At 43.7% G+C, this 27,981-nt stretch overlaps 1 protein-coding gene across 1 annotated transcript in view; it reads left to right on the top strand.

Moving 5' to 3' along the window:
• The window catches only part of NUP188 (nucleoporin 188), a 28,911-nt gene extending 2,088 nt beyond the window's left edge, over nt 1–26,823 (top strand). The window contains exons 3-44 of the mRNA XM_054084416.1: nt 342–415; nt 1,082–1,166; nt 1,804–1,884; nt 2,339–2,383; nt 2,969–3,061; nt 3,191–3,310; nt 3,719–3,930; nt 4,694–4,808; nt 5,312–5,512; nt 6,227–6,316; nt 6,865–6,930; nt 7,458–7,577; nt 8,049–8,175; nt 8,295–8,450; nt 8,804–8,930; nt 9,573–9,660; nt 9,746–9,822; nt 9,962–10,076; nt 10,414–10,534; nt 10,765–10,831; nt 11,231–11,359; nt 12,492–12,625; nt 13,003–13,109; nt 13,904–14,110; nt 14,754–14,923; nt 15,260–15,329; nt 15,953–16,020; nt 16,650–16,845; nt 17,351–17,428; nt 17,784–17,869; nt 18,291–18,436; nt 19,600–19,781; nt 20,166–20,366; nt 21,032–21,124; nt 21,273–21,431; nt 22,025–22,162; nt 22,568–22,642; nt 23,364–23,573; nt 24,339–24,470; nt 24,581–24,651; nt 25,094–25,223; nt 25,431–26,823. Coding sequence (XP_053940391.1) covers nt 342–415; nt 1,082–1,166; nt 1,804–1,884; nt 2,339–2,383; nt 2,969–3,061; nt 3,191–3,310; nt 3,719–3,930; nt 4,694–4,808; nt 5,312–5,512; nt 6,227–6,316; nt 6,865–6,930; nt 7,458–7,577; nt 8,049–8,175; nt 8,295–8,450; nt 8,804–8,930; nt 9,573–9,660; nt 9,746–9,822; nt 9,962–10,076; nt 10,414–10,534; nt 10,765–10,831; nt 11,231–11,359; nt 12,492–12,625; nt 13,003–13,109; nt 13,904–14,110; nt 14,754–14,923; nt 15,260–15,329; nt 15,953–16,020; nt 16,650–16,845; nt 17,351–17,428; nt 17,784–17,869; nt 18,291–18,436; nt 19,600–19,781; nt 20,166–20,366; nt 21,032–21,124; nt 21,273–21,431; nt 22,025–22,162; nt 22,568–22,642; nt 23,364–23,573; nt 24,339–24,470; nt 24,581–24,651; nt 25,094–25,223; nt 25,431–25,601 — 5,133 coding nt within the window. The 3' untranslated portion in view covers nt 25,602–26,823. The remainder of the gene's footprint in view (nt 1–341; nt 416–1,081; nt 1,167–1,803; nt 1,885–2,338; nt 2,384–2,968; nt 3,062–3,190; nt 3,311–3,718; nt 3,931–4,693; nt 4,809–5,311; nt 5,513–6,226; nt 6,317–6,864; nt 6,931–7,457; nt 7,578–8,048; nt 8,176–8,294; nt 8,451–8,803; nt 8,931–9,572; nt 9,661–9,745; nt 9,823–9,961; nt 10,077–10,413; nt 10,535–10,764; nt 10,832–11,230; nt 11,360–12,491; nt 12,626–13,002; nt 13,110–13,903; nt 14,111–14,753; nt 14,924–15,259; nt 15,330–15,952; nt 16,021–16,649; nt 16,846–17,350; nt 17,429–17,783; nt 17,870–18,290; nt 18,437–19,599; nt 19,782–20,165; nt 20,367–21,031; nt 21,125–21,272; nt 21,432–22,024; nt 22,163–22,567; nt 22,643–23,363; nt 23,574–24,338; nt 24,471–24,580; nt 24,652–25,093; nt 25,224–25,430) is intronic.
• Nucleotides 26,824–27,981: the final 1,158 nt, after the last annotated feature.

Here is a 27,981-nt window from a genome sequence, read left to right as displayed (position 1 = left end):
AGACTGGCTGGCCTGGGGTATTCATGAGTGGTACAGCCTGCTTCCGTATTTTCTGGGACGGAGCCCGTGCTTTCAAGAATTTGCCCAGAGGTTGGAAATCCAAATGTTTCTGAACCTAGTCCGTTGCCTCCTATTTCCTCTCCCTTCCTGTGATTAGGCAAGACAACAAGCCTTCTTGTGCAATACGCACCTTGAATCAGTCGGAATCATAGATGCTCGTCTTGTGTTGTCCTTGTCTCTTTGTGGTGGTGGAATTTCTTTACTTAGCTTAAATTTAACAAATCTGGTACTAGGCAATGTACAGTGCGGAATCTGTTCAGTAGCGTTCCATTCTTTTTTAGGCACAGATCGCAGCAGAACTGAACAAGCATTGGCAGAGGTTTTTAGAGGGACTTTCATACTATAAACCACCAAGGTATAGTGATTTTCTGATTTTTTATATTAATCTCTAAAATGAGGCCTCATTTAATGAGTAGAGGAACATGCAAAATATTTCTGATTACTTAAAAATAGATTTGTACTCTCTCGCATAATTTGAGATTTCAGAAGAGGAATAGTAACAGAAAGTACTTAAACACATAGCGTTTTTGGGCATGAAAAACAAACTGGAAAGAAGTAACAGCAGTTTCTGCTGTCGTTACGAACGTTTGGTAGCTCTTTATCCTGCAGAGCTGCAGCAATCTTATGAAAGTGTGCAGCCTGTGGAGAAGTGACTCCTCTTGATGCTCAGTCACCCCAGAAAGATATCCAAATTCCCTGATTAGAAAAGGTGGAATGAATATAGCCTGTGTTTATTGTAGCAATGATTGTGAGCGATGGTCAATTTTGTCTGGAGGGAAGATTATAATTATTGCTGTATGAAACATTGATAGGCTGTGGAGGAAAAGGAAAATCATAGAATCATTAAGGTTGGAAAAGATCTCTAAGATCTCTAAGATTGTCCAGTCCAACCCTCAGCCCAACCCCACTGTGCCCACTAAACTGTGTCCAAATTAAAGTGATAAAACTGACAACTTTGAGATTAAGCCCCTCTAGTTCATTCCTTGGGATTTTTCACGACTAAAATTTCTTTTGTCTTTAGCACGGACTCTGCAGAAAAAATAAAAGCTGATAAAGATGTCGCTGCTCCCCTGAAAGAGCTGGGTCTGAGGGTCAGCAAGTTTTTGGTGAGTGAAGATGTTGTTCTGGTTATAGTTTTTATCTCTGCGATTGGAATGCATTGTTACTGGGATTTGGTTAAGTAAGCTTCTTGATGTTGCAAGAGGTAAACTTGGATTCCTTTCAATTCAAAAGAAGGGTGTTAGAAGTACGTGTTGGGGCTGTAGGTGAAAATTTTGAAGTGATCAGTAATCTTGAGGTGCCTCAGTAGTCCTGGCTAACACCCCATCCTGCTTTTGGTTGTTCTTGGGCTCTTTCAAGACATTTGAAACTGCTCAGCTATGAACTGATGTCCCTTAAATAGTTGCTGTATTTGAAAATACTGTCAGTGTGCCGGCAAGGTTATGTTCCTTCAGTCTGGAAGCTGGAATTTGGTGACTCGATGGCAGTATGTTTTTTATAATCACTGTTATACTCCAGCTAAACTGGAGTGGCATCTTAGTGGCATCAAAGCTGATGTATTTTGCATTAAACAGAAGTGCTGACTAAAGGGAGCATCTGCTTGATGCAAAAAAGTTTCTTTTGGCACATCTTGGAAGTTACTATTTTGGCAGAGAAGAGCTGCCTGAGTGTTTAGAGAGAATCTTCATTTTTAATGAATTCAGTTTCCTTTTATTCATTTCAGAGCATGTCTCTCTTTTTCAGGGCTTGGATGAAGAGCAGAGTGTACAGTTGTTACAGTTATATCTTCAAGAGGATTACAGAGGAACAAGGGACTCCCTGAAGGTCTGTAGCTCCCATTTGTGTTCTGTTTGCTCTACCTCTTTCCTTAATACCAGTGGCTTGTTGATGCTTATGGTCACGTGCGAGTCTGAGTTCTGGTTTGAAAATGGCTTTGTAGCTTTTCTTCTCTTGCCTACACTACTCAAGTGAAAATGCAAAGTGCTAGCAGATATCCAGTTGTGACTTTCTAGTACCTCTTTCTGCTTGAATCCCTCTGTGGGAGCTCTGTTGCAGAAGCACAGGAAAGCTACACACTTGTGAAGGGGAGTGAGTGGAGACGAAGAACAACTCTGTGGTTAAAAATGAGTGGTTGTACTTTGTACTTTTGGGATCTGTCTTTCCAACAGAAGTGTAAAAACAAATTCTTTTGTTTCAGTCTCTCTTTGATGAGACTGTATTTTGTCAGAAGATATTTCTGCAGCATGTAATTCTTTGTTTTGTTGTGTTTTGCTTACAGACAGTTCTTCAGGATGAAAGACAGAGTCAGGCTCTGATGCTGAAGGTTAGTCAATTCCATTTATATCTGCAGTTCAAAAGATCTCAGCTTTATTTCTATGGATTAAGAAAATCTTGGAGTTGTGGAATTTATTGAAGTATTCCTTCTCGGATTCTAAAAGGCCTGTTTCTGAAATAGGGGGATGTACATGAAGATTTGAACAGTGTTAATAGTTGCTACAGAAAGAAATTTTAGGCTTAATGTCAGGGAATTTAGGTGAGCAGGTGTGTTTCCCAAAGCTTATAGGTTTGCATGTGATTGTCTGAAGTGACAGCTCTGAAATGGAGACGGATGCTCATAGCTGACAGGATAATAAGGATGAGGAATGAGAGATCATCTCTGTCTTTTTGCCTTTTCTAATTTTCTCACTTACCAATGTAATTATAGACATGTGCCCATAGGCACGTATTATTGGGTTCTGCAAAGTTAATTAAGGTGGGTTTTTTTGAGAACTTAACTGCTTAATTGGAACTCCATCCGTAGTAATGTTTGAGCCTTGTGTATTCTCGTGATGAAGGCCTTGGCAGTGCTCGGGAGAGCGTATGGGAGCTGGACCCTGTAGCAAATTGACATCACACTGTATTTTCACAGCTTGCTGATTATTACTATGAAGAGAGGATCTGTATTCTGCGCTGTGTCCTCCACCTGCTCACTTATTTTCAGGATGAGAGACACCCTTACACAGTGAGTACAGGCACTGATATCATTGATGTAGGCTAAATATGTGCGTTGGGTAGGAATTGTCCACTTGTGATTGAAGAAAGCACGTGAGTGTGCATGCAAGAAGTTCATTTATTTATTTCTTTATTTAAGGCACAATACTTCCAGTGTGTTGAGAAGTTGGACAAGGAACTAGTTCCTAATTACCGGAAACAGTTCGAAGCACTGTACAAAGCAGAAGCTCCTACGTGGGAAACACATGGAAATCTTATGGTATTTTGTTTCGTGCTGTTATTTATCAAATTTATAAAGTCTTTCCTTAGATTTAGCATATTGGAAAAGGCATATGTGCAGAGGCAGTTAAAAGGGATGTTTCTCTTGGTCCAAGAAACCTAAAATTGTTTTTCTGAACACGTTTGCTCAGAAACAGAGAGTGTGGCATGGAACGTATTGTTCCTTGTAAGAAATCCATCGATAGCGCCAGGCTAACCGATCCATTTATGTGTAGTTGTTCATAATCTCTTTGCATCAGCACACTCTGTATCTACAGTGGCTTTCTTTGCCATTCATACAAACCGCTGGGTACACAAGCTGTTGAAATGCTTCACCACTTCTCCGTTTTAACTGCTTTAACTGACTTGTGAGCTTTGATGTCTGACGGTGGGACTTTTCCTTGTGCAGACAGAACGCCAGGTTTCCCGTTGGTTTATGCAATGCCTCCGTGAACAGTCCATGCTCCTGGAAGTCATCTTTCTCTACTATGCATACTTTGAAATGGCACCTGATGAGCTTCTGGCTTTTGCAAAGATGTTCAAAGAACAGGGATTTGGCACAAGGCAAACCAACAGACATTTGATAGATGAGAGCATGGATCACCTGGTGGATCGTATTGGGTAAGTGTTGTTTATTTGTGAAGCAAGGATAGAACAAAACAATTGTTTTCCTCAGTAAGACTACTTATAATTCTAGGTGCCGCCTCTTAAAATCACCACTATTTCAAGTTAAGCTGCTTGTGATGGAGACAAAATAGCTTTTCTGGCAACGTTGGAGAAAAAACTTTGTGTAAAGTGAAGGGGTGATTGCAAAGTAGAGAGTTATCCGCGTACCAGCTTTAATCTAGTATATCATCTTGCCTCTGGCAATGAGGACACAGTGCCATTCCTTAGATGGTTGTGTGAGAGAGTGGAATTACGTCTTCGCAGTCCTGTGCTACTGCCTGCATGGCAGCTGACACTCTGACCTGTATTGTTAACGTTGCTGTCTCCATTCAAGCTACTGTGGGACTGCCAAAATGGCATTAATGTCTTCATTTTGCTGCCTGGGACGTAACTGGAGCTGCAGCCAAGGGGAATGAAAATCCTGACAGGTGGCAGAGAGTTACAAAGGTGGAAAAGCTATCTTCAAATTTCAGTGACATTTTGTCTATTCAACCAGAAATGGTAGTTCTGAAGATTGTAATCTGTCATATACTAGCATTTGAAGGCAAAATTTGGTTTGCCTGCTTTTAATTTCGTATAATTTGTTGTTGCTTCAAAGAACAGCAGAACAAAAGCTAGCTAAAGATTGTGGTTTTGATTACTTCGGATTTTAAAAAGCCCTCTGAGTTCTTAAATAAATTTTCTGATGACCTTAGTTTTATTCTTTTCCTGCTTGTAGCTACTTTAGTGCTCTTATTCTGGTGGAAGGCATGGAAATCGACTCCCTCCATGAGCGTGCTTTGGATGACAGGACAGAGGAGCACAAATTAGCCAGTAATGAACGCATCCACCAGGTAAAGCACTGGCAGAGTAACCTCTCCTTAGGCCTAATTATACAGAATTTGCTGTGATTACCCAAGCAGTGCTGTTTAAAGATTGTCTGTAAGTCTCTGACCCTTGGTTTTGATGACCAAGTGTGGGAACTGGCATCACATGATATTCTGGGGGAAATAAGAGCAAAATCAATTCCTTTCCCTCTTATATTTCCTCGGTTACCCTGGGCCTTTCTTTAGAGAAGGATGTGTGCAAAGAAATGGGCATTGTGGAGGAAATGAAGCAAAAGATTGGTAGTATCAGTGCTTATAGGACAGTAAACACCTGAGGTCAGACCAGGTGTAAGTCAGTAAACCACGCAGAAACACAGACTGAGGCTGCAAGTGTGTGATTTGGTCAGTTACACGTTTGAAATAATGATTTTCAAAGGAAAGGTGACTGTAAGCAAGGAAATGCAGTCAGCCATATGCTTGCCGATATGGACTTTTTTCTCTTACTTTCCTTTTGTCTTGTCTCTGTGCAGGAGATGGACAGTCAGCTGCTGCAGTTGGGGGATGTCTCACACCATGCTCCGGTGCTTTTGGCCTGGGCTCTGCTCCGTCACACCATAAACCCAGAGGAGGCTACAAATATTATCAGGAGAATGGGCAGCACTGCTATCCAGCTCAATGTTTTCCAGTATCTGACAAAGCTTCTGCAATCACTGAGCAGTGGGGGGAAGAATGTGAGTTTCTTATAATCTCATATGTAAGCTCTTGAAGGTTTTTAACTGCTGCTGATGTCAAGGTATCATGGGAATCCGATGATTTTGAACCAATGTTCTTTCAAATTAAATCGGGTTTTGAAGTAGAGTATCCAGTGAAACATATTTTAGCATCTTGCCTTCTTTCAATGAAGATCAGAAATCGAGTTGAAACAAAACAGATTTTTATGTCCAAAGGAGAAAAAAAAAAAAAAAGCTTTTGTAAATTGAGGAGCTACATCTCTTTTGAGGATAGACTGCATTTAATCACATTTGGTCACGTGCCTCCGTGACTGCGCTTGCCACTGTGCGTCTTGAGGTTGGGATGGTCTAACTCTGTGCTCTTCCCTGTGTATGGTTTCATTAGATGATGCTGTGTATGAGAGTAAACTGCTTTGTAGGCAGAAGACAGTGAAAGCAAATAATTTTGATTTCTATGAACACCAAGTGCTTCTTTTTCTGATGTTTGGAAGGTACTTCTAACAATGATAGTAGTAGCAGGATTTGTCATTTTGGTGAAATACTTCAAGTTCATGTGGAGCCTAACTAATGACTGGTACCTGTTTGCTGCCTGACTGCTGACTACAGCTAGGGTCTGTGAAAAAGGCAGTTACTCAGTTTGTAAAGGAGACTGGGAACAGTTACAGTGTGCTCACAGTCTTTTCTCTAGCAGCCTGGTGTATTCTTTCTTTGCAGTGCACTGCCAGCACAGCTTGCATGTGTATCTATGGACTTCTTTCCTTTGTCCTGACCTCACTGGAGTTACATACATTGGGCAGTCAGCAGGTAAGTGTCCAAGGCTCATTGTGTCTGTTACTTGATTTAAAATAACCTGTCATAACTGATGCTAATTACTTTTGTTACATTGTAATCCTGCATTTCAGACTGCAAGCTTTGCGATTTAAATTACCCCCCTGATTTGCTGGTTTTCCTATTGCGTTTGCATAATGCAAACTTAGTAAATAGCTCTGCTGACGGACCGATTTAATAAGGGAAGAGGATATCTTGCACTTGAATTTCTATGGATTTGAAACTAATTGCTGATGTGTTATTTCGAAAGCAATGGAAATCAAACATACTCCATTTTCAAGTCTGAGATGACATCATATAGCCCTTTGCTGATATAAAGGACATGTTTGTCCTGGACAGTCAAATCGTGCTAAGGATGAAGTGTGGCTTTAGTCTGGCTGTGTATTCTGGGTTTGGATGTGTTGGGTGTTTTGACTTGACTGAAAAACATGGTAACTTAAATTCCAAAGATGTGGCGGAACTTGGTTGGGATGAAATCCTCCTGCATAAAGTAACTTTTATTTTCTCCCTCTCTTCCTTTGAAGGATATAATTGATGCTGCATGTGAAGTTCTGGCAGCTTCCAGCATTCCTCAGCTCTTCTGGAAGACAGTGAGTGTGTTAGCCACTTCTTTGACCTACCTTGCTTATAGCTAAAAGCCAATAAAAGATCCCATTTTAGGAAAGGGATGGACCGATTGTTTGTTTAGTTAGTTTCTAGGAAGGCCTGAGGAGTTAGTGTTCATTTGTATCTATCTTTGATTTACTTTTGCCCTTTCCTACCTTTTAGGTACAGCCTTGGCTTTACCCTTGAAGGATACTGGAACAAGTTTTAATATAGGTGATAGTTTAAACCAGGGCTGTGGTTGCAAGGATTGAACTAACTGCTGGCAAAAGCATCATGCTTATTTTTTTGTTGTCACAGAATTAGGGTGATCTGTAATGCATTACGATCTTACTTCCTGCCTTTTACTTGCACACTGCCTCATGCTTTAGTCTGTGCAAGGACTGGAGTGATAATTTTATGCATGATTAATGTTAAATGTACAGCTTAAAGAACCGTATCCTTGTGCTCTACTGAGATCATTTTAGCATTTCTTTATAGTGATAGGTGGTTTGTTTTCTGTTTCCACTACCAGGAACCTACTGCGGGTCTGGGCATTATCCTGGACAGTGTTTGTGGGATGTTCCCCCATCTTCTTACTCCTCTTCTTCAGCTGCTCCAAGCCCTTGTGTCTGATAAGTCTACTGCAAAAAAGGTAGAGGATCTTTCTTGGTGTCTGGGAGATGGTTTATTTCAAGTGAGAGTTAACATACTATGTGATAATGCTGTGTGATTCTTTCTTTCTGTTACATGTGCTTATCTCAGTAGCAATCTTAGGTAACAGACATTAAGCTTTTGTCAAAGAACGATGGACAGGGCTCCTTTTTAGTCCTGTGTTGTTGCAGGACACTCTTTTCTGGCTTTTGGAAAACTTTCAACTCTAGTGGCTGAAGGTTAAGATACTGCCAGGTTTTTCTGGTTGTACTTCATTCGTAGAAGTTTGTGATTCATTAGATGAGACTCGTCAGGACATGTTGGTTGTCCAACAACGTTTTGATAGGTTGATGCATTAGAAGGATATTATCCACATCCAGAAAACTTGCCTTTTCCTGGAAATGATCTGCTTGATTAATTGTTAAGAAGGTCTGTCTCTTTGCTGTATTGTTTAAGTTCTCTCTATATCCAGGTATACAGTTTCCTGGATAAAATGTCCTTCTATATTGAACTGTACAAGCATAAACCTCCCGATGTGATCTCTCATGAAGATGGCACGCTTTGGCGAAGACAGGCTCCAAAGCTCCTCTATCCTCTTGGTAAGGAAACCGCTCTTAAACTTTTCGTATTGAAATGCTTTGGGGAATTTAATTCTTTATCTGGCTTCTCACTCATGGGTAGATTTGTGACTTCATTTCACCTGCTGCTTCAATTTTAGGACTAGGTCAAACAAATCTGCGGATACCTCAGGGAACAGTGGGTCAAGTGATGCTGGACGATCGGGCGTATTTGGTACGGTGGGAATATTCCTACAGCAGCTGGACACTGTTCACCTGCGAGATTGAGATGCTGCTCCATGTTGTTTCAACAGCAGGTGAGATAGGCTGGGAGTAGAAAAGGGAACGAATAATTGCTAGTCGGCATTGATTTGAAATTAATAGTAGGATTGAATACTGAATACTTTTGAAAGAACGTGGAATACTTTCCCAGAAACCTGATCTTTTTTCATTATTATTATTATGATACTGTAAAGTCCACTGCAAAAGGCCAAGAGCATGTTGAGTAGTGAGAAATTTTCGATGAGGGAGGTAGATGTTGAAGTGGATAAAATAAGTGGTATTTTTGGAATCATCATGGAGATTTGTGGTAAGATTAATGTGCATTGTTGCAGGTTTGATTACTGCTGAAGTATGCTTTTGCATTCTAGTGTTAGTTTTCTTTATGCAGATGTGATTCAACATTGCCAGAGGGTCAAGCCAATAATTGATCTGGTTCATAAAGTCATCAGCACTGATGTATCAATAGCAGACTGCCTTCTACCCATCACATCACGGATCTACATGCTCCTGCAGAGGTAAGTCACTGACCGGCGTGAAGCCACTAACAGCGGAGATACCTGAGAAGATATAACGAGCTGGAAGTGTGGCTAATTACTAATTCTGCTAAGAGCTTTACAAGGAGTGTGTCTCAGTGCTTGAACTCTCCAAAACTGGTGTTTGGTTCTCAAGACCATTCTGGTTACACACTATATAATGCTTTGATGCAGGAGAATGGCCCCTCTTCCACGTCTTTTGCCAGTGTTGTGCGATTTTATCCATTTAAAGGCATTTTTTTATTGGTAGCTGTATTTTACTAAAAGGGGAATAAATCATATCATTAGAGCAGTAATTTCCAGGTGTTAAACCAGTTGTACTCATTAACTCTCTACTCAGTATTAACTGCCTGGGAATTGACGTTCCACTGCATAATTATTGTTGGCTGTGACAGGCTGCTGTCTTGCCAGCCTTGCCTTTTGCAGTAAATTGATCTGCCTCAGGTGTGAGGGGGGAGGTGCCAAACCTAGACTGAAAGCACAGGCTCTGGTGCGTGTATTCACCTGCTTAGATTTTAAACTTCTGTACTTAAGTGAGAGAGAAGCTTTTTTGATCAGAATGACAGTGTATCGTCTAGCCCTCTGATGGCAATGCTTTTTATGCACAGTATTTCTTTTTCCTAGGCTAACAACTGTCATCTCTCCCCCTGTGGATGTTATTGCTTCTTGTGTCAATTGTTTGACAGTACTGGCTGCTTGGATGCCAGCCAAGGTGAGGAAACAACCTTCTGGGTTTGAGAACTAGCAGACACGTGTATCTAGACACAGGGGGAATATCTGTTCTTTTTCTCATGCAGGTCTGGACTGACCTTCACCATACGGGGTTCTTACCATTTGTTGCCAATCCTGTGTCCAGTATGAATCACATGATTAGGTATTCATCATCCCTCGACCCTTTTTTCCCCAACCTCTGTCCTAAGAGCTTTTTGCCAGTGTGAAATCTATGCGTCTGACAGCTCTGACTCATGTCAGTCCTTATATTCATGTAGTAAACCCTCTTTTTCACTTCCCAGTGCAGAGGGAATGAATGCTGGGGGCTATGGAAACCTGCTGATGAGTATAGAACAGCCTCAAGGCGAGTACGGCGTTACCATCTCCTTCCTGAACCTGATCACAACCCTTGTCCGGGTGAGTGCTTCTGGAATGGTCTACGTGTGAATTCAGCTGTAGGCTGTTAGAATAGAAAAGGGAAATACAGCCATGTCTGAGATGCCCTGTGCAATGGGTCTATGAGTAACCATTGGTTGACGCTCCCTTCCGTGCTCCTATTTGTGCTTTCTCTGCAGTCTGATTCTTTCAGTAAGTGTTTTGATTCATCTTATCTGCAAAAGAATAGAAGTTGTAAATCTACGTCCTCATGCTCGATAGTTTTCTCACACTTTGAAGACATACAGCACATCTTCCTGCAAAAGGTTTCTTGTCCTTTTAACTGGAAAGGGGACAATAACATTTCTGTTTCTCCTAGGGACAACTTGGTAGCACCCAGAGCCAAGGACTCGTGCCTTGCATTGTGTTTGTCCTGAAGGAGATGTTACCAAATTACCACAAATGGCGTTACAACTCTCATGGAGTGAGAGAGAAAATTGGTAAGGATGTTGGGTGAAGGGGAAGGAGAAGGAAGGAATAAAAGGGATTGCCTGTGTTCTCAGAGAGAATATGTGAATTTTTACTCCTTTTTTATTATACCTTTTTTAGCAATCATTTGGGATTTGCTTTGTACATCTGCCATTGCTAGATGCTGTGATTTGTTTGAAAATATTAGGAAGTAGGCAACAGACCTTCCTGACCTGAGTAATCCGTTTCATCTCTGTTCTAGGATGCCTTATTCTGCAGCTGATCCATGCTATACTGAATTTATGCCCTGAAATGGATCCTCGCAGCAGGTAAGACCGGGTGATGGATTTCAGGTCTGCATCAGCCTGGCTTAGAGCACAGGAGGGCTCCGTTGCTCTTTTTGATTCAAATTTTAAATGTAGATGACTAGGAGTGAACTGGCAAGGCTGTTTGGTGCTGGTTTCAGCTCTTTTTGGTGTTAGTGATCAGAGGAAGGCTAGAAAAAGATTAGGGACATTGTTTTACAGAACACCTGGTGAAGAAAGAGAGAACAGTAAATAGATTTCCTGGGACAGACTGCTGTCTGCTTTCCTGTTTGGTGTATCCACCCTGAAGAAAGGAGAATAAAGTTAGAGGATAGTAGGGGTGTAGAAATTAAGAGGTTACGTTGTGGGAAGGTATTGTAAATGCTCTTAGTGTTGATGCCCTGTGGTGTTTGTATCTCACAGCAATGCCCCCAGCCTTCAGTCCCTGTGCATCTTCAGCCTGGCCAACACAGAAGCAGGCCAAGCTGTCATTAACATCATGGGAATCGGTGTAGACACCATCGATATGGTAATGGCCTCCCAGTCTAGTAGGTGAGTGATGTGTTTCATTTTAGTAGTGTGAGGAAAGCAGTAATATTTGAAATGCAGCTTTAGTCGATTGTGCTTAATGAGGAATCAGCATAGCAGCTAGCCATGACGGCCTGCCTTGTGTGATCTGGAGGAAAAAGCCTTGTTTGTTTCAGATCTGCATATAATCTTTCCTGTACGCTATCCATTTCATGCAATTGATTTGGGTTTCTCTTTCTGAAAGATGTTTAGAGCATGCTGGTAGGTGTAAATGTGCTCAATAGTTTAAAATTTACTAGCAGTTCAGTTTTGTTAGTAAAGAATGCAGTTGCTTGAATGCAGTCTATGAGATTGCATGAGTGAATTGGAAGGGAGAAGATTAGAGCCAATGATAGTTTTATGTCTTCTAGTAACAGAGTTCAAGTGAAGCCTTGCTCATGAGTAAATTGCATTAAAGCTTGAACTGTAATTTTGGAAGTGCTAGGAAGTGCTTTTCAGCATGGTTCTAAAGGCAGCTTGAAGTACTCTGGAAGTACCGATGATATCTCCAGTTGAGTACCTTAACCTCCTTATGTGGCTCTCACTGAGGCTTGAATCTCTCTCCTTCCTTCTCTTCTCTTTTCCTGTCCAACCTTTCCTGACATGCAGCCAGCCAAACTTGCTAGCAGGTTGTTTCTGATTAAGTCTGCTATTTCTTTCTTTCAAAACAAGTCAGGAAGGGAATTTAGACTTGTTAATGAGTAAGTGAGGCGTATCTGAGAAATGTTTATCTGATAAGGAAAATACCAGACTTAGAGCCAGTTTTGTCTCTTTGTCCCATTTTTGTACACCATAATTTCTGTGAGATTGGTTCTGCAAATGTTTCTTCCCCTGTCTTAACACATTTCAATTGTCTGTATCCTAAAGAGGGGAACAAATGTGACAATGGGCTGTCAGGCTATTTTTCTGTTTTGTTTGATGCTGACAGCTCGGGCTGAGTAGAGTTTGTGGGAGTTTGTGTTTCAGCAACTGTTAAGGGGTGACAGGACAACCTGAGTGAAAATGTCTTATAACCCCTGACTGACAGAGTATAGAATTTCCTCTTTGAATGTTGTGCAAATATGAAATGTTGATTGTCATCACAGTTACTTACTTTGGTTTGTTTTTGGAAATGCAGTGATGAGTCACAAGGCCAAGGTCAGTTGCTGATCCAGACAGTTAAGCTGGCATTCTCGGTTACCAATAACGTCATCCGACTGAAGCCCCCCTCTAGCGTGGTATCTCCATTGGAACAGGCACTTACTCAGCATGGTATGTATTTCTCCATTGGGACAGCCTGGGCAGCTATGCTTTTTTATTTGCAGGTAGTCAGTGTGTGTTTCATTACAAACAAGATTCCAAAAAGTGGTTTCTAGCAGTGGCAGAAACTTCTATTCTCCCTCCACTAAGCGATTCTCCTCCAAGGCAGCTTCTAAAGTATTATAGAAACTTACTTGTTGTCTGCTGCTTCGTAATGAGCTGGATGTAATTACAGAATGTTGTGGATCAGCAGCTGTTAGTACTTCTTGCTGGGCCCATGCCTTCTTTTGGAAGACTGACCTAATTGTCACCTTTGGCTATGGAAATCATTGGTAAATAGCGACATCTCATTGCAGTATCTTCTTTGATTTTCATTGTATTCTCTCCAGGTGCTCATGGAAACAATCTTATTGCAGTCTTGGCCAAATACATCTACCACAAGCACGACCCTGCACTCCCACGCCTGGCCATCCAGTTGCTCAAGCGACTGGCTACGGTAAGATGACACTCACTCGAGTGCTTCTTTGCTTCTTCCCTTGTGAGTGTTTCCACCACTGAAATGCTTTCAAGATAACTCCTCAGGCTTATTTGTAATGCTGGTCAGTTGAAGGCAGCGTGGACTGAAAGCTCTAAGTTAGAGCAAGTTAAAAATCACCTAAAGGGCCCTTAGTTTTTTAACGTAGTCTTCTGCTGTTTCAAAAGTTGCCCAGCATCTCACTGAGAGGCTTCAAGCAAGTTGGGTGCTCTCTGCAAAGTATTTGTGCGTCCGGTTGATTTCTTTCCATTTTTTTGAGCAACTTTCTTAAGTCACTCTCTTAAATACAATTCCCACACTTTCTTAACTAGAACTTCAGCAGCTTAAGAGGGGATCTTGTTTAAGTTTTTATCAGACGCTTTCAACTTTGGCTTTTAGACTTCCTCTTTTTGGCTACTATACTTCTGAGAAGGCATTAGTAGCTTTATTAAAGCATATAAATCCAGCTCTGGGTTTGTTTATTTCAAGAAACATTATTCCAAAAATGTTTTTCTCCTGGTGCTTTCCAGCTCTGTCACAACTCTCAGAAATAGGTGAAGAATAGAGCAGAATTGCCAAAGAGAAAAACTTGTGTCACTTTGCAGGTTTCTTCCCACTTAATAACAACAACTTTTAAGTTCCTTCATGTGTGTTCGTAGACTCAATATCAAATAGTTTTGAGTTTCGGTTTGAAATGCAGATCACTTTTATTGGACGGAAGAAGCTTTCTGTAGGGTTTGGGTTTCCTTGCTTCTGATGTTCCGTTCTTTTTGCAGGTTGCTCCCATGTCTGTTTACGCCTGCCTTGGTAGTGATGCTGCTGCCATCCGCGATGCCTTCCTCACCCGCCTGCAGAGCAAGATTGAGGACATGCGTATCAAGGTCATGATACTAGAATTCCTCACAGTTGCAGTGGAGACACAACCTGGGCTCATTGAGCTGTTCCTGAACTTGGAAGTGAAGGATGGCAGTGACGGCTCAAAGGTAGAATAGCAAATGTTTGCCCAAGGACTTACTAGTTTTCTGTTGTAGCATTCAGCGTGGTCTTACGGCACCGTCTCTAAAATCTGATAGTTCTTCCGTGTAACCTGATGTGCTTAATGTAAAGATACGTACAACTTGTGCTGCAGTTTGTGGATGTGCTGCACCTCAATTTTACTTTGCCCTGAAACCAAGGTGTTTCTCCCAGTGTTTCAAGGCAGTTAACATAAGAACACTACTGAGTTAGACCAGAGATCTCTATGGCTGCTCTCTTGACTCTGGCAGTGGCCAGTCAGTGAGAAAGCTGAAGATTGAGGTGCAGTGAGACAGTATTGGTTTTTCAGAATACCCTCTCTGGTGCTTTGCTCCAGAGTTCGAGGTCTTTTTGGGTTGGAACCTTTTGGGAGGCACTTGAGCTTTACGAAGACTTAGCCTACCTCGTTTTTTATTCCCCTGAAAATACTTTCTATCTCTCCTGTGTTTTGACTGCGTTCCTTGTAGTTGCATACAAAATGTGTGACGGCATCGTGTGCTCAAGATTTACTTGTCCATATATTGTTCAAGTGGAATGGAATGTCTTCTGCTTTAATCGTTGTCTGCATAGTGGTTCTGTGGTGATGTAACCTCTCTCATTTCCTTGTTTTAGGAATTCAGTTTAGGGGAGTGGAGTTGCCTCCAAGTGGTCTTGGAGCTGATAGATTCCAAACAACAAGAGAGGTACTGGTGCCCTCCCCTGCTGCATCGTGCTGCCATTGCCTTCCTGCATGCTCTGTGGCAGGACCGTCGAGATAGCGCCATGCTAGTTCTGAGGACAAAGTGAGTTGTTGTTTTTTTACAATGCGTTTCCTTCCTTTTTTTCCAAAATATCTTTTCTTTGGTTCGTCAGGCTTTTCAGGGCCATTTGCATTTTGGGTTTTGTGAGCCCTGGTAAGGGTAGGCAGTGTATGGGCTTTGGATTTAGTCTCTTAGGAAAGAAGCCGAAAAGCCCCTATGTGCATGTTCAGAATCAAATACATTTTGTTTCTTTTATACAAAGCCACATAAGTTTGTATTTATCCCAGCATATTTTCTATGAAGTTTGGAACAGTCAAAATGCTGCTAGGCCTGTGGTGTGGGGGAGAAAACTGATTTTACTCTTCATATATATTTTAGGCCAAAGTTTTGGGAAAATTTAACTAATCCCCTCTTTGGGACCCTTCCTCCACCTTCAGAATCATCAGAGGTGAGTTACATCCAAACAAAATGAGGGTAGTTACGTACTTCTCATCAAAGGCTTCTCAGTGATGTATAGGCTCTTCCCTCTGCTTGCAGCTTTCTAAAAGGAAGTGTGTTCGAGTGGTTTAAACACAGGCAGGAGATGGAGTGGATGCTTTCTGGCTCTGCAGACACTGGACAGCTGTGAAGTGTCTTTTCAAATTATTCGCACGTGAAACAAAAATAGATGTTACCTGTGGGTGCACTTAGTCTTTTGGCTGCAGTGTATCTGTACTCTGCCTTGTGTGCTGTTTGGCAAAAGAAACTCCCTTTTTTATAGGCATAGCTCAGGCTGGCTGGTATCACAGAGGAATCAATTAGGTTCTTGTTATTCTTCCTTTCTCTGGGAGTTTTCCCCTTTATTCTTAAAGCCTATGCTCTCACCGAGTGCCACTTTGAACACAGCATTCTTTCCTTGTTATCACTAGTCCATGGTCAAACGACATAACTATTGCTGCTGTGGAAGAAACAAGGCTCCTGCAAAACTAGAATATCAGTCACTGCAAGAGGATGGTTAGGGATAAATCAGAATTCCACTCAGCCTGTAGAGCTAGATCTTCAGTTGTTTTTTTTCCTTTTTTATCTTTATAGCTCAGTGTCTTGGATACCTGTGCCTTAATTATGAAAATCATCTGTTTGGAGATCTACTATGTTGTCAAGTGAGTCTTTGGTAGTCTTTCCTTTGTCCCTGTACTTTTAAATTGTTAAACTGTGTGTGTTAGATCTTGTTAGACCTTGCAGGCTTTGGGGGACAAAGTACAGTTAATGCTGTAAAAAATGTGTGAGGAACAGTGATTTAAAGAACAAATTACATATGTGTATTAGAGATTCTTGCCATCACCAACTGCAGAAAGAGGCTTTACAGCCTTTCTGCAGCCTCTTGATGAGAATGGTAGTATTTTTCTTGTATCCTGGAATGAAAATATACAGTATTTATTGAAACTGATGGGAAACTAAGCTAACTACACCTGTTATAGTGATTACTGAATAACATTTTAGTAGCTTTCTCCTACTCATTTTGTTTTCCTGAGCATGACTGCCCTTTAAAATATTGAAAAGTCAGCATTAACTAAAATCTCTGCTTAAAAATAAATCATAGATTTTCTTCTGGGATCCTGTTTTTGCTTCACATTTGAGGTGAAAAGTGGGATTGCCTGCACAGGTCTTAATAAGTGGAATGACCTACATTTGCAAGCTGTGTCCTTGGCTTTCCTACCTGAATCTCAGAAGAAGTGTATTTTCTGACCAAAGAATAAATAAAGATAACTTCTCCTCTTGATTTGGTCAGAGGCTCCCTGGATCAGTCCCTGAAGGACACGCTGAAGAATTTCTCCACCAAAAAGCGCTTTGCCTATTGGTCAGAATATGTGAAGTTACTGGCGTATCATGTGGCAGAGACAGAGGGCAGCAGCTGTGCCTCCGTGACAGAATATCAGATGCTGATCTCCGCCTGGCGGATGCTGCTCATCATCGCTACTAGCCATGTAAGAGCTACTTCTTATCTTTCATGACAATCAGAAATGAACATTTTGAATAATACAATGGCAGCTTCTCAGGGCCAGCTAAGCCATCGTGAGGAATTCACTGGTTTTATCTTTCAATTTTCTTACAATACAAGTTGGCACGAGCATGAGACGAGCTTGGAGTAGGCGTTGGTTTGCTATTTGATCAAAATGAGTGTATTGTGTGTCTGAGCAGAGGAAGGAGGTAGTAGATGATTTTTATAACGATTCTAAATTATTCTGTAATCCTGAAGAGATTTTTCTGAGTCAAGTGAGGCAGGAGTGCACCATTAGGGAAATCAGTCACTGCTGACTTCTTGTCAACTGTTAATGTCGTACTTGAGTGATGTATGTAAAACTGCATCCCTCAGCAGCTGTAACATTTCGTGAGTTCTTAAAGAAAGAAATGAAAACAGTAGAGTGATGTTAGACTGCTAAGATGTGTCTTTTGTCGTGCTTGACTGGTCTCTGTTTTTGTGGATCTTAGGCAGATATAATGCATCTGACTGATCCTGCAGTTCGTCAGCAGTTGTTTCTGGATGTGCTAAATGGGACCAAGGCCTTGGTAGGTGCTGCTTCCTGTCAGTTCTTTAATTTCCCAATTGCTCATCTCCTTTGTACTGTGAGGAGTTCTGTTTGTGCGTCTGCCTGCCATCATAGGTCTTTTAGATCCTGTGAAAGTGGACTGAAACAAAATCTCTCTCCCTGGATTGATAAGCTTCTTATCAATCTTCATTTTGTATGGGTCATTCTTGTCATCGCTGAGTGACCCTGCAGAGGGCCTGACCCTGGTTCTCTTGGTGCTGTTGGCTCTTGAAGAACAAACCTGGTCATTTGGTTGCAGTGCTTGGGTTGAGGATTTCTGAAATGTTCTTACGTGTGACTACTGGAGCTGTAACTCTTGTGGTATTTCTTCTTAGCTCCTAGTTCCCGTGTCAGTCTCCTGCCTGCAGCTGGGGTCTATGCTCTGTACCCTTCTTCTGATCCTGCTCAAACAGTGGAAGAGGTAAGTATTTTGTTTGAATAATTGCTAGTCACTGTTAAACATAAAAACTCGGGCGATTACATTTAAGTGGTTTGCTCTAGTGAGGTTCCTTTAGTGATTTGGGGAGGAAGTTGAAACCTTAACATCACAACCTTCTGGGATGGCAAATGTTTGTAGGCTGTTGCTGAAGTCTCTTTATGGTTCGGCTTCCTGCTTAATGGTGAAAAGTGTATTGAAAATGCTTTTGTGATAGTCAGTCCTGCATGCTTGCTGCACTGTGGCATGTCTTTAGTGAGGTCCAGGTGGTCACTTAAACTTTACTTGCAAGAACTGCTTTTATTTGTGTGGATCGCGTAAGTTATGATACACGCAGCTCAGTCAAGCCAGTGTATCTACTGAGGGATCTTGTCTAATCTGAAGAGCTCTCCCTTTTTGTTGTCAGCGAGTTGGGTTCTGTGGATAAAATCATAAACTCCTTGACGCAGATTCTGGAGGGAGTGCTGCAGGCAGATCAGCAGATGATGGAGAAAACCAAAGCCAAAGTGTTCTCAGCTCTTATCACTGTGCTGCAAATGAAGGAGATGAAAGGTGAGGTGGTGTATGTACAAGTGTCAAGAGCAGGGCTGCTGTGGCCAAATACAACCTAACGCGCTAGTGTTTCCAAGACAAAAATGCATGTGGTGTTAGCAGTAGTGCAGAATGCCCAATAGTCACCGATCTCTGGGACTTCTGTGCTCTTTAATGACTTACTTTAGCTCGTTTTAGAAAGAGATGAGGTTTGAAGTTCACAGCATGTGTGTGTCTTCCCTTCTGTTGCATTTCCCCAACAACAACCTCTGTATTTGATCAGTTTGATAGAGATGAGATAGGGTTCAAATATCTCAGGAGGTGTGGGAGGGACACCCAAGGGATGCCATCCCACAGAGTGACTGCAGAGCTGAGGTTCTGACATGAATTTCTAGTTGGAGATAATAGAAGACCCAACAGAAAACCACAAGAAACTTTTCTGAGGGTACGTTTTGTTACAAACCAGAGAAACCAATCTGAGTATTACTCCTGTCACTGGTGGGGCAGCTTATATTGCAGTAGCACCTGAAGACCCTCAGTGGAATCTGGGCTGTATTTCTCTATACAACACATACGCAAGGCCACTGTGTTGTTGAGAAGTCTATCAGTTTACCTTTCCCTGTAGTCCTTGTCCCACTGCTTGGGCTCTGCAAGCCAATATATTTTGGAAAATAATTAGAAAATGGAGGGTTGAGTTGATTTTTAAATATTTTTCTTTGCTGTTGAATTTGAGTTTCTGGTCATGCTGGTAAAAGGTGGTGCAATTTATTCTAATAGTTTTGATGAGAATGTAGTATTAATATGGAGTTACAGAACATAGACTGCACCCACTGGCCAGTACCAGCAACAGGGAGAAATGGGTAGGAAGTATTGTGGTGAGCAGTTATGGAATAATCTGTCCATAGTGGTGCTTGATTTGTCTTGAAATGTCAAGAGTTTATATGACCTCTTGGGAAAATGACATGCTTTATTATCCAGATGACAGTCTGATCCCTTATTGTATGCTTCTAGGCTTCATCATCTAACTTAGTCACAGTTCCTCCCATTCTGTTTTATAGGTTTTGATATGAAAACAGAATAAATACTAACTCCAAGAAATGTGGTTCAGTGACGTTATCAGCTAAACTGGAATCCTTAGTACACAAACGGCGCGTTAACTGCTGTCTGTTCTGTGTGTGTCACAGTGAATGAGATCCCACAGTACTCCCAGCTGGTGTTGAGTGTGTGTGAAACGCTCCAGGATGAGGTCATAGCGCTCTTTGATCAGACTCGACACAGCCTGACCTTGGGAGACGCCACAGATGACAAGGACAGCATGGAAACAGATGATGCCTCCCGAGTTAAACACAAGGACCAGCGAGATGGGGTAACTGGCCTGTCCGTTTGCTTTGCTTCTGTGTTTCATTTCTCTAAACAAAAGTTTGATCTGTGCTTGGAGCAGCTTCCCTCACAGCCTTCTGCCTTCAAAGGAGGTTTCAGCAGTTACTGTTTCAGAATTACTCTGTGTCTTTTTGGCACAGGTAAGTTTGGGGAATTGGCTGTTGCTGTCTCTCAGAGCTGTCCTAAAAGACATAGTTGCAATTGTTACCCTGCACAATTCCTGGCTGTATTATAACAGGAGGGATACCAGGTGCCTTAATTTACTATGCTGAGAACGATTGAACTTTAGGTTGTGTTAGTAAATGCTTTCAAGATTTTCTTGCTATCCATGTCAAGCCCATACTCAATTCTCCGTTCCTTGTCCCTGCAGGTGTGTGTTCTGGGTCTGCATCTGGCTAAAGAGCTCTGTGAGGCTGATGAAGATGGAGACTACTGGCTGCAGATTACTAGGAAAGTCCCGGTGCTTCCTACTATCTTTGCCGCGTTGGAGATCAGCCTGAGAGTTAAACAAAACCTTCACTTCACAGAGGCCTCGTTACATTTACTGCTGACCTTAGCAAGAACTCAACAGGTCAGAGGCGCAGAGAAATGAGAACATATAGCTCTACATTTTTAATGGGAACTCTGTATCCCGTTATTCTGTCTGCGATGAACAATGATCTGTTCATAGAGGGGTTTGAGAGGCTGGCGAGTAGCGGGGCCTGTACTTATGCCTGCCTGGTTTGCCGTGTTCTTCTTATAACGGGATGTCTGGGATGGAAGAGCCGAGCCAGCCAGAGCAGACCTGTAATTAAGAGCAGACACTTTTTCACTGAATATATTCTTCTGCATTGCGAATTATCTCCCCTAATTAGAACAGCATTAAGTGTCAGAACCAGCTTTGTCATTAGTTGCAGTAAAGCATTATTTATCTATTAAAAATCCAACTTTGTGTGAAGCTTTAGGTGAAAGCCAGGCCATCCCAAAGCCAACTATTTTCTAAGATTGTGTATGTACCAAAGCAGGTGACATTGAAATGGAATTCATGGTTGTGTGGGTTAGATTTTACCGAGGAACACTGTGGCTTCTCTTGATACCAAATTTTTAACAACATAGAAGAAGTGTGTGTAGATGAAATGTCTCTAAAAGGGTAGTGACAGCAGAGGACAGAAATAGCTAATGTAAAGCGAGGCCCTTTTTCTTGTCTCCTTCCTCTCTGAGACTGATGTTAACAGTAGCTTGTTCTGTGTCCTGTAGGGAGCAGCCGCAGTGGCTGGTGCTGGTGTCACCCAGAGTGTCTGCCTGCCCCTGCTGAGCGTGTACCAGCTCAGCACCAATGGAGCCATTCAGGTGGGTGCTGCTTCCTTTTGGTTTGCTGTGCCCCGCCTTGCGGGCTGTGGATGGAGCGCGGCCCTCCTGGGCTGCGAGGGTTTGTGGTGGGTGCCACGCCGGGCAGCATGTGAATAAGGAATTTTAATTTTGTATCCGATTTCTTCAGACGTCTGCTTCATCTCGAAAGTCTCTGGATGCCCCTTCTTGGCCGGGGGTCTATCGCCTCTCCATGTCGCTGATGGAACGCCTTCTTAAAACACTTCGATACAACTTCCTGACAGAAGCACTGGACTTTGTTGGTGTCCATCAAGAGAGGATTCTTCAGGTATGTCAGGCAGGGATGATTGTTACGATACTTGTTAAACCTGGGCAGTCTCCATCTGTTCACCCTATTCACTTTCAGGTTATAACTTTGCTACAAGTGTTTGCTCTTGTGTTGAGCAGACATATTAGAGGGTGGAGTTTGATGGAAACACTCTGGAAATAAAAATAGGAGCTGTTGTTGGAGGTGTCTTCAGCTCAGCCTTGCTCAAATAACGAAAAGGCTGTACTCAGGGATCAATCACCGTTTGGGCTGGCAAGTTCTCCTGTCCTGCGACACTGAGATACCTGTACTGGCTGAGTTGTGTGAGTGCAGAAGGGTTCTGTTCGTACAGAGGCGCTGGCGCATCTGTCTGTAAGCCAAGACAAATAGCTGTCTTCTCGTGTGGCAGCACAGCTCATGAAACACATTGCCCTCTGTCTCAGAATGTCACGTGCTCTGAGTCTGGCCCACATGTGGTGTGGCTGCTTTCACGAATGCATTTTCTGTTACTAGAGGCAGATCTGCTGCATCTTCAGCTTTTTCTTCTAGAGAAGGGAATGGGCTTTTTGTGATTTAACTATAATCGCCCTGATTTACTTCTCTCTCCTTTCCAGTGCCTGAATGCAGTTCGGACAGTACAGAGCTTGGCCTGTCTGGAAGAGGCCGATCACACTGTTGGCTTCATTCTTCAGCTCTCAAATTTCAAAAAGGAGTGGCATTTCCACCTGCCGCAGCTGATGAGGGACATGCAGGTAAAGATCAGGGCGCTGCTGTGGGTAATACATTGCCTTGGAGCGCAGGGATTTGCGTGTGTTAAAAGAAAATGGCACTAGTTCTCCTTTTTATTGCTGCTCTTTTCATAGGAGCTATGGCTGAGGTCATGTAAATGTCTATTCTGTCAATACCTTGTCTGAGTTAGGTGAGGAGAGAGAATTGTTGGGGGCAAACAGATGTTAGCTTGGAAAAGTAACTTGGGGAATTCAATATCTTGCTCTCAGTACTCCACGCCAGGTGACTCCCAAGAAAATACTGGGAAATTGAGAGATTGCATTGATGGTCAGAGTTCTGTTTAACTGTATTTTCTAGCTTTCACCCAGATGAGTGAATAGACAGGTTTGAGCTTTTAAGAGATTTCTTCCTCACCCTATTTATTTCAGGTGAATCTGTGTTACCTGTGCCAGGCCTGTACCTGCCTCCTGCACAGCCGCAAGATGCTCCAGCACTACCTGCAGGTGAGGAGGGGGGGGACTATAAGCCAAACCGTCAGTTAGGAGTGTTGCATGCCCATGCTTCCTGTTAAAATGCAAATATTATCCAGTATCCAGGCTCTTAGATATTGAATCGGTTGTTGATAATCCTAGTGGTAATTATTGACACTCGTCAGCAGCTAGGATTTGCATTTCTGCACAGAAAAAATATCTGCTAAAAGTAGCCTGGATTCTTAAAAACTCTGGACCGTGTCAAGCCAGTTGTAGAGAAACAGCACCCTGTGTTTGAATGGTGCTGTTATTGTTTTAGAGCTGCCTGTGCTGCAGTGAGAAAGCTGCTTTGCTGTAGTACTCTGTACTGCCGTTAATTAAGCCACCATTGTCCTGGTGTCCTTGATCTGATTTGATTTAAGATGGATAGCTCTTGTTCTTGGGAAATCCTTAGATTCACGGTATGAAGATGATGTTTTGCTACTGATGTGTTATTTCAGCATGGCTAAGCCTCAGTGTGTTGATTAGAGAGTCTTTTCCCAGAACGTGGATCTAAATAGCCTCTGCAGCTGCCTCCCTGCAATGCGGTGCCTTCCCGATGTGCGCTAAGTGCAGATTCTGATGCCTCTAGCAGGTGGCAGACCTTGGGTGCTTTGCTTCCTCGTTCCTTTTGTTCATAGCATTTTTTTTTCCTGAAAGTAATACAAAACCATCATGATCTGTATTCTAGACTTTTTTTTTTCTTTCTCCACAGACAAAAAATGGTGATTCCCTTCCATCAAGTGTGACTCCACGGGTGCAGCGTAATCCCCAAGCCTCCTCCAAACATCCCAGCCCTGAGTCAGAAGCAGCAGAGCAGAAAGCACTGCTTACGGTGCAGTACAGCCTCTTGAAAATCCTCAGCAAGTGTCTTGCCGCCCTGCGCCATTTCACCCCTGATGTCTGCCAGATCCTCCTCGATCAGGTAGAGGAAAGAGGAGCGACGCTGCTCCCTGAATAAGGGAGTTTTCAGCATTTTGGGTAATGGTTTGGGCCTGTGTAGTGAGGCGCAGTCCGTCCTCTGTGAGACAGTGACCCCACTATACATCTGTCTGTCCTGCATAAAGCTGGAAGGCAGGGTGCAAGGAATTCCCTTTAGGAATTAGACACTGATCAGTGTGAAGGGAAGGCTTGGCTGAGCTTTTGTGTGATCTGCACAACGCTGTGTTTGTGTAACCTTGCTGGAGAAGACTGATAACCCAGCAAGGTTTATATCCAGTTTGCCACTCTTCAGAAGAGACATCCTCTTGTTGTCCTCCAGTGTCGGTGCGACCTGGTGGCCGGTCTCCAGTCTCAGAAAAGGGAGATTTAATCCTCGATTCTGGCAGCGTCCTGCTGCTGCCTCCTGGATAGTTAACGTCCTTTTTCTGTGCCTCTAGGTACATATGCCGGGGCGTTTGAAAACAGTCTGGAAATGGTCATTACTTCAGCTTGCCACTTGGTGGCAAGCTGTGTGGCTTGGGAGTTGGAGAAAGCTCATTGTGTGAGGGGAACTATGTGGTCTAAGCAGGCAGTACCATACAGAACACTCTACTGCTCCATCTGTATGCCTGAGATTTGGGAAATTGGCTCAGTGCTTCTAGTTCTCCGCACAAAAAGCGGGATACAGGGACTAGGTGTTCCTGTCGCTATGATAACAGCGTACTCACGGCCTCGGGCATTGCTCACTACTCTTTCTGTTTCTCCACAGTCGCTGGACCTTGCCGAGTACAACATGCTCTTCGTTTTGAGTTTCACCACACCAGCCTTTGATTCGGATGTTGCCCCTTCCTTTGGGACTCTCCTTGCCACAGTCAACGTGGCCCTTAACATGCTGGGAGAGGTACTGGCCACTTGTGTTTGGGACAGCAGCTGCAGTGATCTTGGAGCATTCATTCAGCTGTTTCCTATACTGTCTCTGGTCTCTAATCCCTGCCTCTTTTTCCTTTTAAGCTTGATAAGAAGAAGGAACCTTTCCCTCAGGCTGCAGGGCTGAATACACAAGAGGGAACCAAAATCCTCAAGTAAGTTTATTGCTGTTTGACGTAGTCGTGGCCAAGAAGCAGCACCTCGTGTTCCTCAGATCAGAACTGAGGTTTAGATGCATTCGTGTATTCAGAGCTTCTCCCTCTGAATCCAAGGAGTTCAGACAGCCTATCAGAAGCTCTCCAAAGCAAGCAGGGATTTTTCTTGGAAGGGTGTGTGAAGCCATCCCATCCTGATGTAGTGATCCAAGTTGTTTGATGCTTATTTACCACAGTATTTAAATCAGACTTCCCTGATTGCCAGCAGGGGTTTCTGCTCTCCAGACAGTGGCTTTTGGGTACCACTGCTGGAGCAAAATGTGGGCAGTAACGGTGTTCCCTCGCATGTTTCCTGTGTGTGAAGTCTTTCTAGGAGTATTTGATCTTGAAACTAGAGCCGCTGCCCTTTTTGGCTCCTGCTGACGTGTGTTTCTTTGCACAGGTCTCTGCTCATGTTTACAATGGAAAACTGTTTCTACCTGCTCATCTCCCAGGCCGTTCGGTACCTGAGAGACCCAGCTGTGCATCCCCGTGACAAGCAGCGGATGAAACAGGAGCTCAGCTCTGAGCTGGTAAGGGCTTGGACTGTCCTTCCTTTCTGTTCGGTGGAAATGTGTCTTGTGGGAGAAGGTCATTTCCCTTTGGCTGCCCAGTAGAGCCCCTTCCCCAAGGAAAGGGCGTCTTGGGCCGCACGCTCTGCAGCCTCTCCTGGGCCACCGGCACCTTGTCTGGGCAGGGCCTTGGAGAGAAGCTAACTTGTTACCTGCTTCTGATTTCAGAGTACTCTGCTCTCCAGCCTGTCTCGTTACTTCCGCCGCGGTGGTCCCTCCTCACCTGCCAGCGGGGTCCTTCCCTCTCCCCAAGGAAAGTCTTCCACCAAGCTGGGTCCCGAGGGGCAGGAGCCTTTGTTTCAGCTCGTGCAGGCCTTTGTCCGGCACGTGCAGAGATAGATTCTGTCCTGCCCCTGCCTCCCTTTTCAGGACTTGCACCGGAATGATTCACGACCACCGCAGAAGGCGTCACCTTTGGTAGAGCTCATGTGGAGTGGGAAAGGGAGGGAGGCCTGGCGTGGGCAGCGGTGTAAACCGAGCTGTAACTTTAGCCACGAGATCCCATGGAACTCTTGCAACCCAACAGCAGAGTGAATGTAAGGAGAGCCGGGAGCGGCTCTCCAGCGATCAGCCCCCACACACAGCCCACTCGCTCCGTCTCTAGAGCATCCTGGCTGGGTGCGAGGGCTGAGCGGTCAAAACCTTTATTTTTATAGCTTGTACCTCAGCTGGGGACACTGGGGCTGGATGAGAGAGGGGACAAACTTCCTGCTGGGCGTTAACTCTGCTCTTAACACAAGGTGCGATCCGCCTCTCCCTTGCAGTCCCGCACGGTCCAGCTAAGGCACAACCAAGGGATCAGCCAGCAATTCAGAGACCATCTTTCTACTGCTATTTTTGTACTGAATGGTTCAAGGCAAGACGGTGTATGTGTGCTCACGCCTTCCCCTCACCCTGCAGTCTGTGCGTTGCGTGTGTTTCTGAAGAGCGAGGCCTCACTCGATGTTTTTAAGTCCAAATTCCATTGCTCCAGTCTTGCGAGTTTTTGTAACTGTGCCCTATTTATACTGATATTAAAACCTTTATAGACAGCAGCTGGGTTCGTGATTTTGCTTTGGGCACAGCCACCTGCAGCACCAATTCTGCACCGTCTGTGTAAGGCTCTGCTGCGTTGGCTGGGCTGAAGTCGCAGCTAACAGCGATGCGAAGCGTGGGAGTGACAATCAGAAAGTGATTAGAATCAAAGGTTGATTCCCTCGGCTTTCCCACACCCACTCCCCGTCTCTCTCGTGGCGGGGAACTCACAGGAGGTTTGAAGTGAAGCACCACTATAAAATACTCCTCGGGAGTGACTGTGCCACAGGCGGTGGTGTGAGCCACGTGCACGGAGGACTGCCCGGGGCCAAGCTGGTGCTTTGCCTGTGGCAGCAGCAGGGGAGGGCACCGGCTGCAGCTAGAAGAACTCTCTACAGTGGCATCGCACCGTTGCAGAACTCTGAAGGAGAACAACAAACCCTTAAATGGTCCAAGGCTCAGTGGGTGATGGAGACAGGAAGAGGTCAGTGGCTGTTGCTTAAAGTAAAGCCTGAAATCTAGGCAGACAGAACCAAGGTAAGAAATCAAATTTCAGCATAGCTTTGAGCTAGTAGCCTACAAATTCTTTCCTAAATAGACACTTGATTGCTTTACCAGTCAGAACCCTTTTAATCTTGATGCTTTTAAGTGAGAAAATTGGGTTATGTTGCTTGGAGTTTGGGTTTGTTTTTTTTTTTTCTTGTAAGCTTAAGCGATGGTGATATTCTAGCATGCTTGTTTGATCGAGTTTTGCTTGCCCTGAAGAGATCTGAACTTAGACCAAGTGGTCTTAGGGTAGAAGGGAGTGGGGCTTGAATACCTTCCCAATGTTGAGGGGAGCCACTCTGAGAGCGAGGGAGGTGGTGTGACAGCCCCAAGCCTGGTCTCCTTTGGGTGGGGTTACCTTTAACCATTAACTCTGAGTGCAAACATGGAGAACTGCACAGAGAAGATGGAAATGGGTGACGGATAGCAATGGGGAGAGGGAGTTAAGCCAGAATTCAGTACCCCTGAGCAGGTTCAGTAGTGCTTAGGGTGGACATTTGGTAGCTCTCATAGATACCTTCTGTCTCAGCTTTTGAAGTCACCCACAGCATGGTAGTCATGTTAGTGTTTAACAATGGAGAGGAGAATTTAGGGGGAAGTAAGGCATTTAGATGTTTCTTCAGAGTGGAAATTCATGGCGTTGGCAGGAGCCTTTGGTGCCAGACAGTAAAGAATAGTGGATGCTGTTGGTTACATCCGTGTTTGAGCTCTATCATCACGTGGGCAGCAGCATCCCAGCGCTGAGCTGTACCCTTACTGCCCTGTGGCTGCCGAGGGGTGTGGAACAGCCTCCAACCACGCTGGCTCACCACGGCATCTGCAAATAAGCAGCAGGAGAGCGTAATCTCTGTAGAGAGCCACTCAGAAGCAGCGCTGGGCTTTTCATGTGCTCTTTTCTAGCGCAGAGGGAAGGGAGCGCTGCTGCCAGGAACAGACTTCCTTCTGGCTGCTCTGAGGGAAGAAGCACCATTTTCTGCATCGTTAAGTTGCTGCTGGTTTTGCCAAAGCTGTTCTTCCTCTCTCTGTGTACCCGGGAAGCAGGGATGTTAAGCAGCCTGAGGGAAAGGTGTGCATCCTGGAAGGTGGGAGGGAGGTAGGGAGGGGTAGAACCGTGGCAGTGGTAATCACGGCAATTGTAGAACTGATTAAAACAGAGCAT

This window comes from Cuculus canorus, chromosome 19 (assembly GCF_017976375.1).
Source record: "Cuculus canorus isolate bCucCan1 chromosome 19, bCucCan1.pri, whole genome shotgun sequence".
Lineage (NCBI taxonomy): Eukaryota > Metazoa > Chordata > Aves > Cuculiformes > Cuculidae > Cuculus > Cuculus canorus.
The sequence above is the reverse complement of the archived record's forward strand: the minus strand, read 5'-3'. Positions and strand labels throughout refer to the sequence as shown.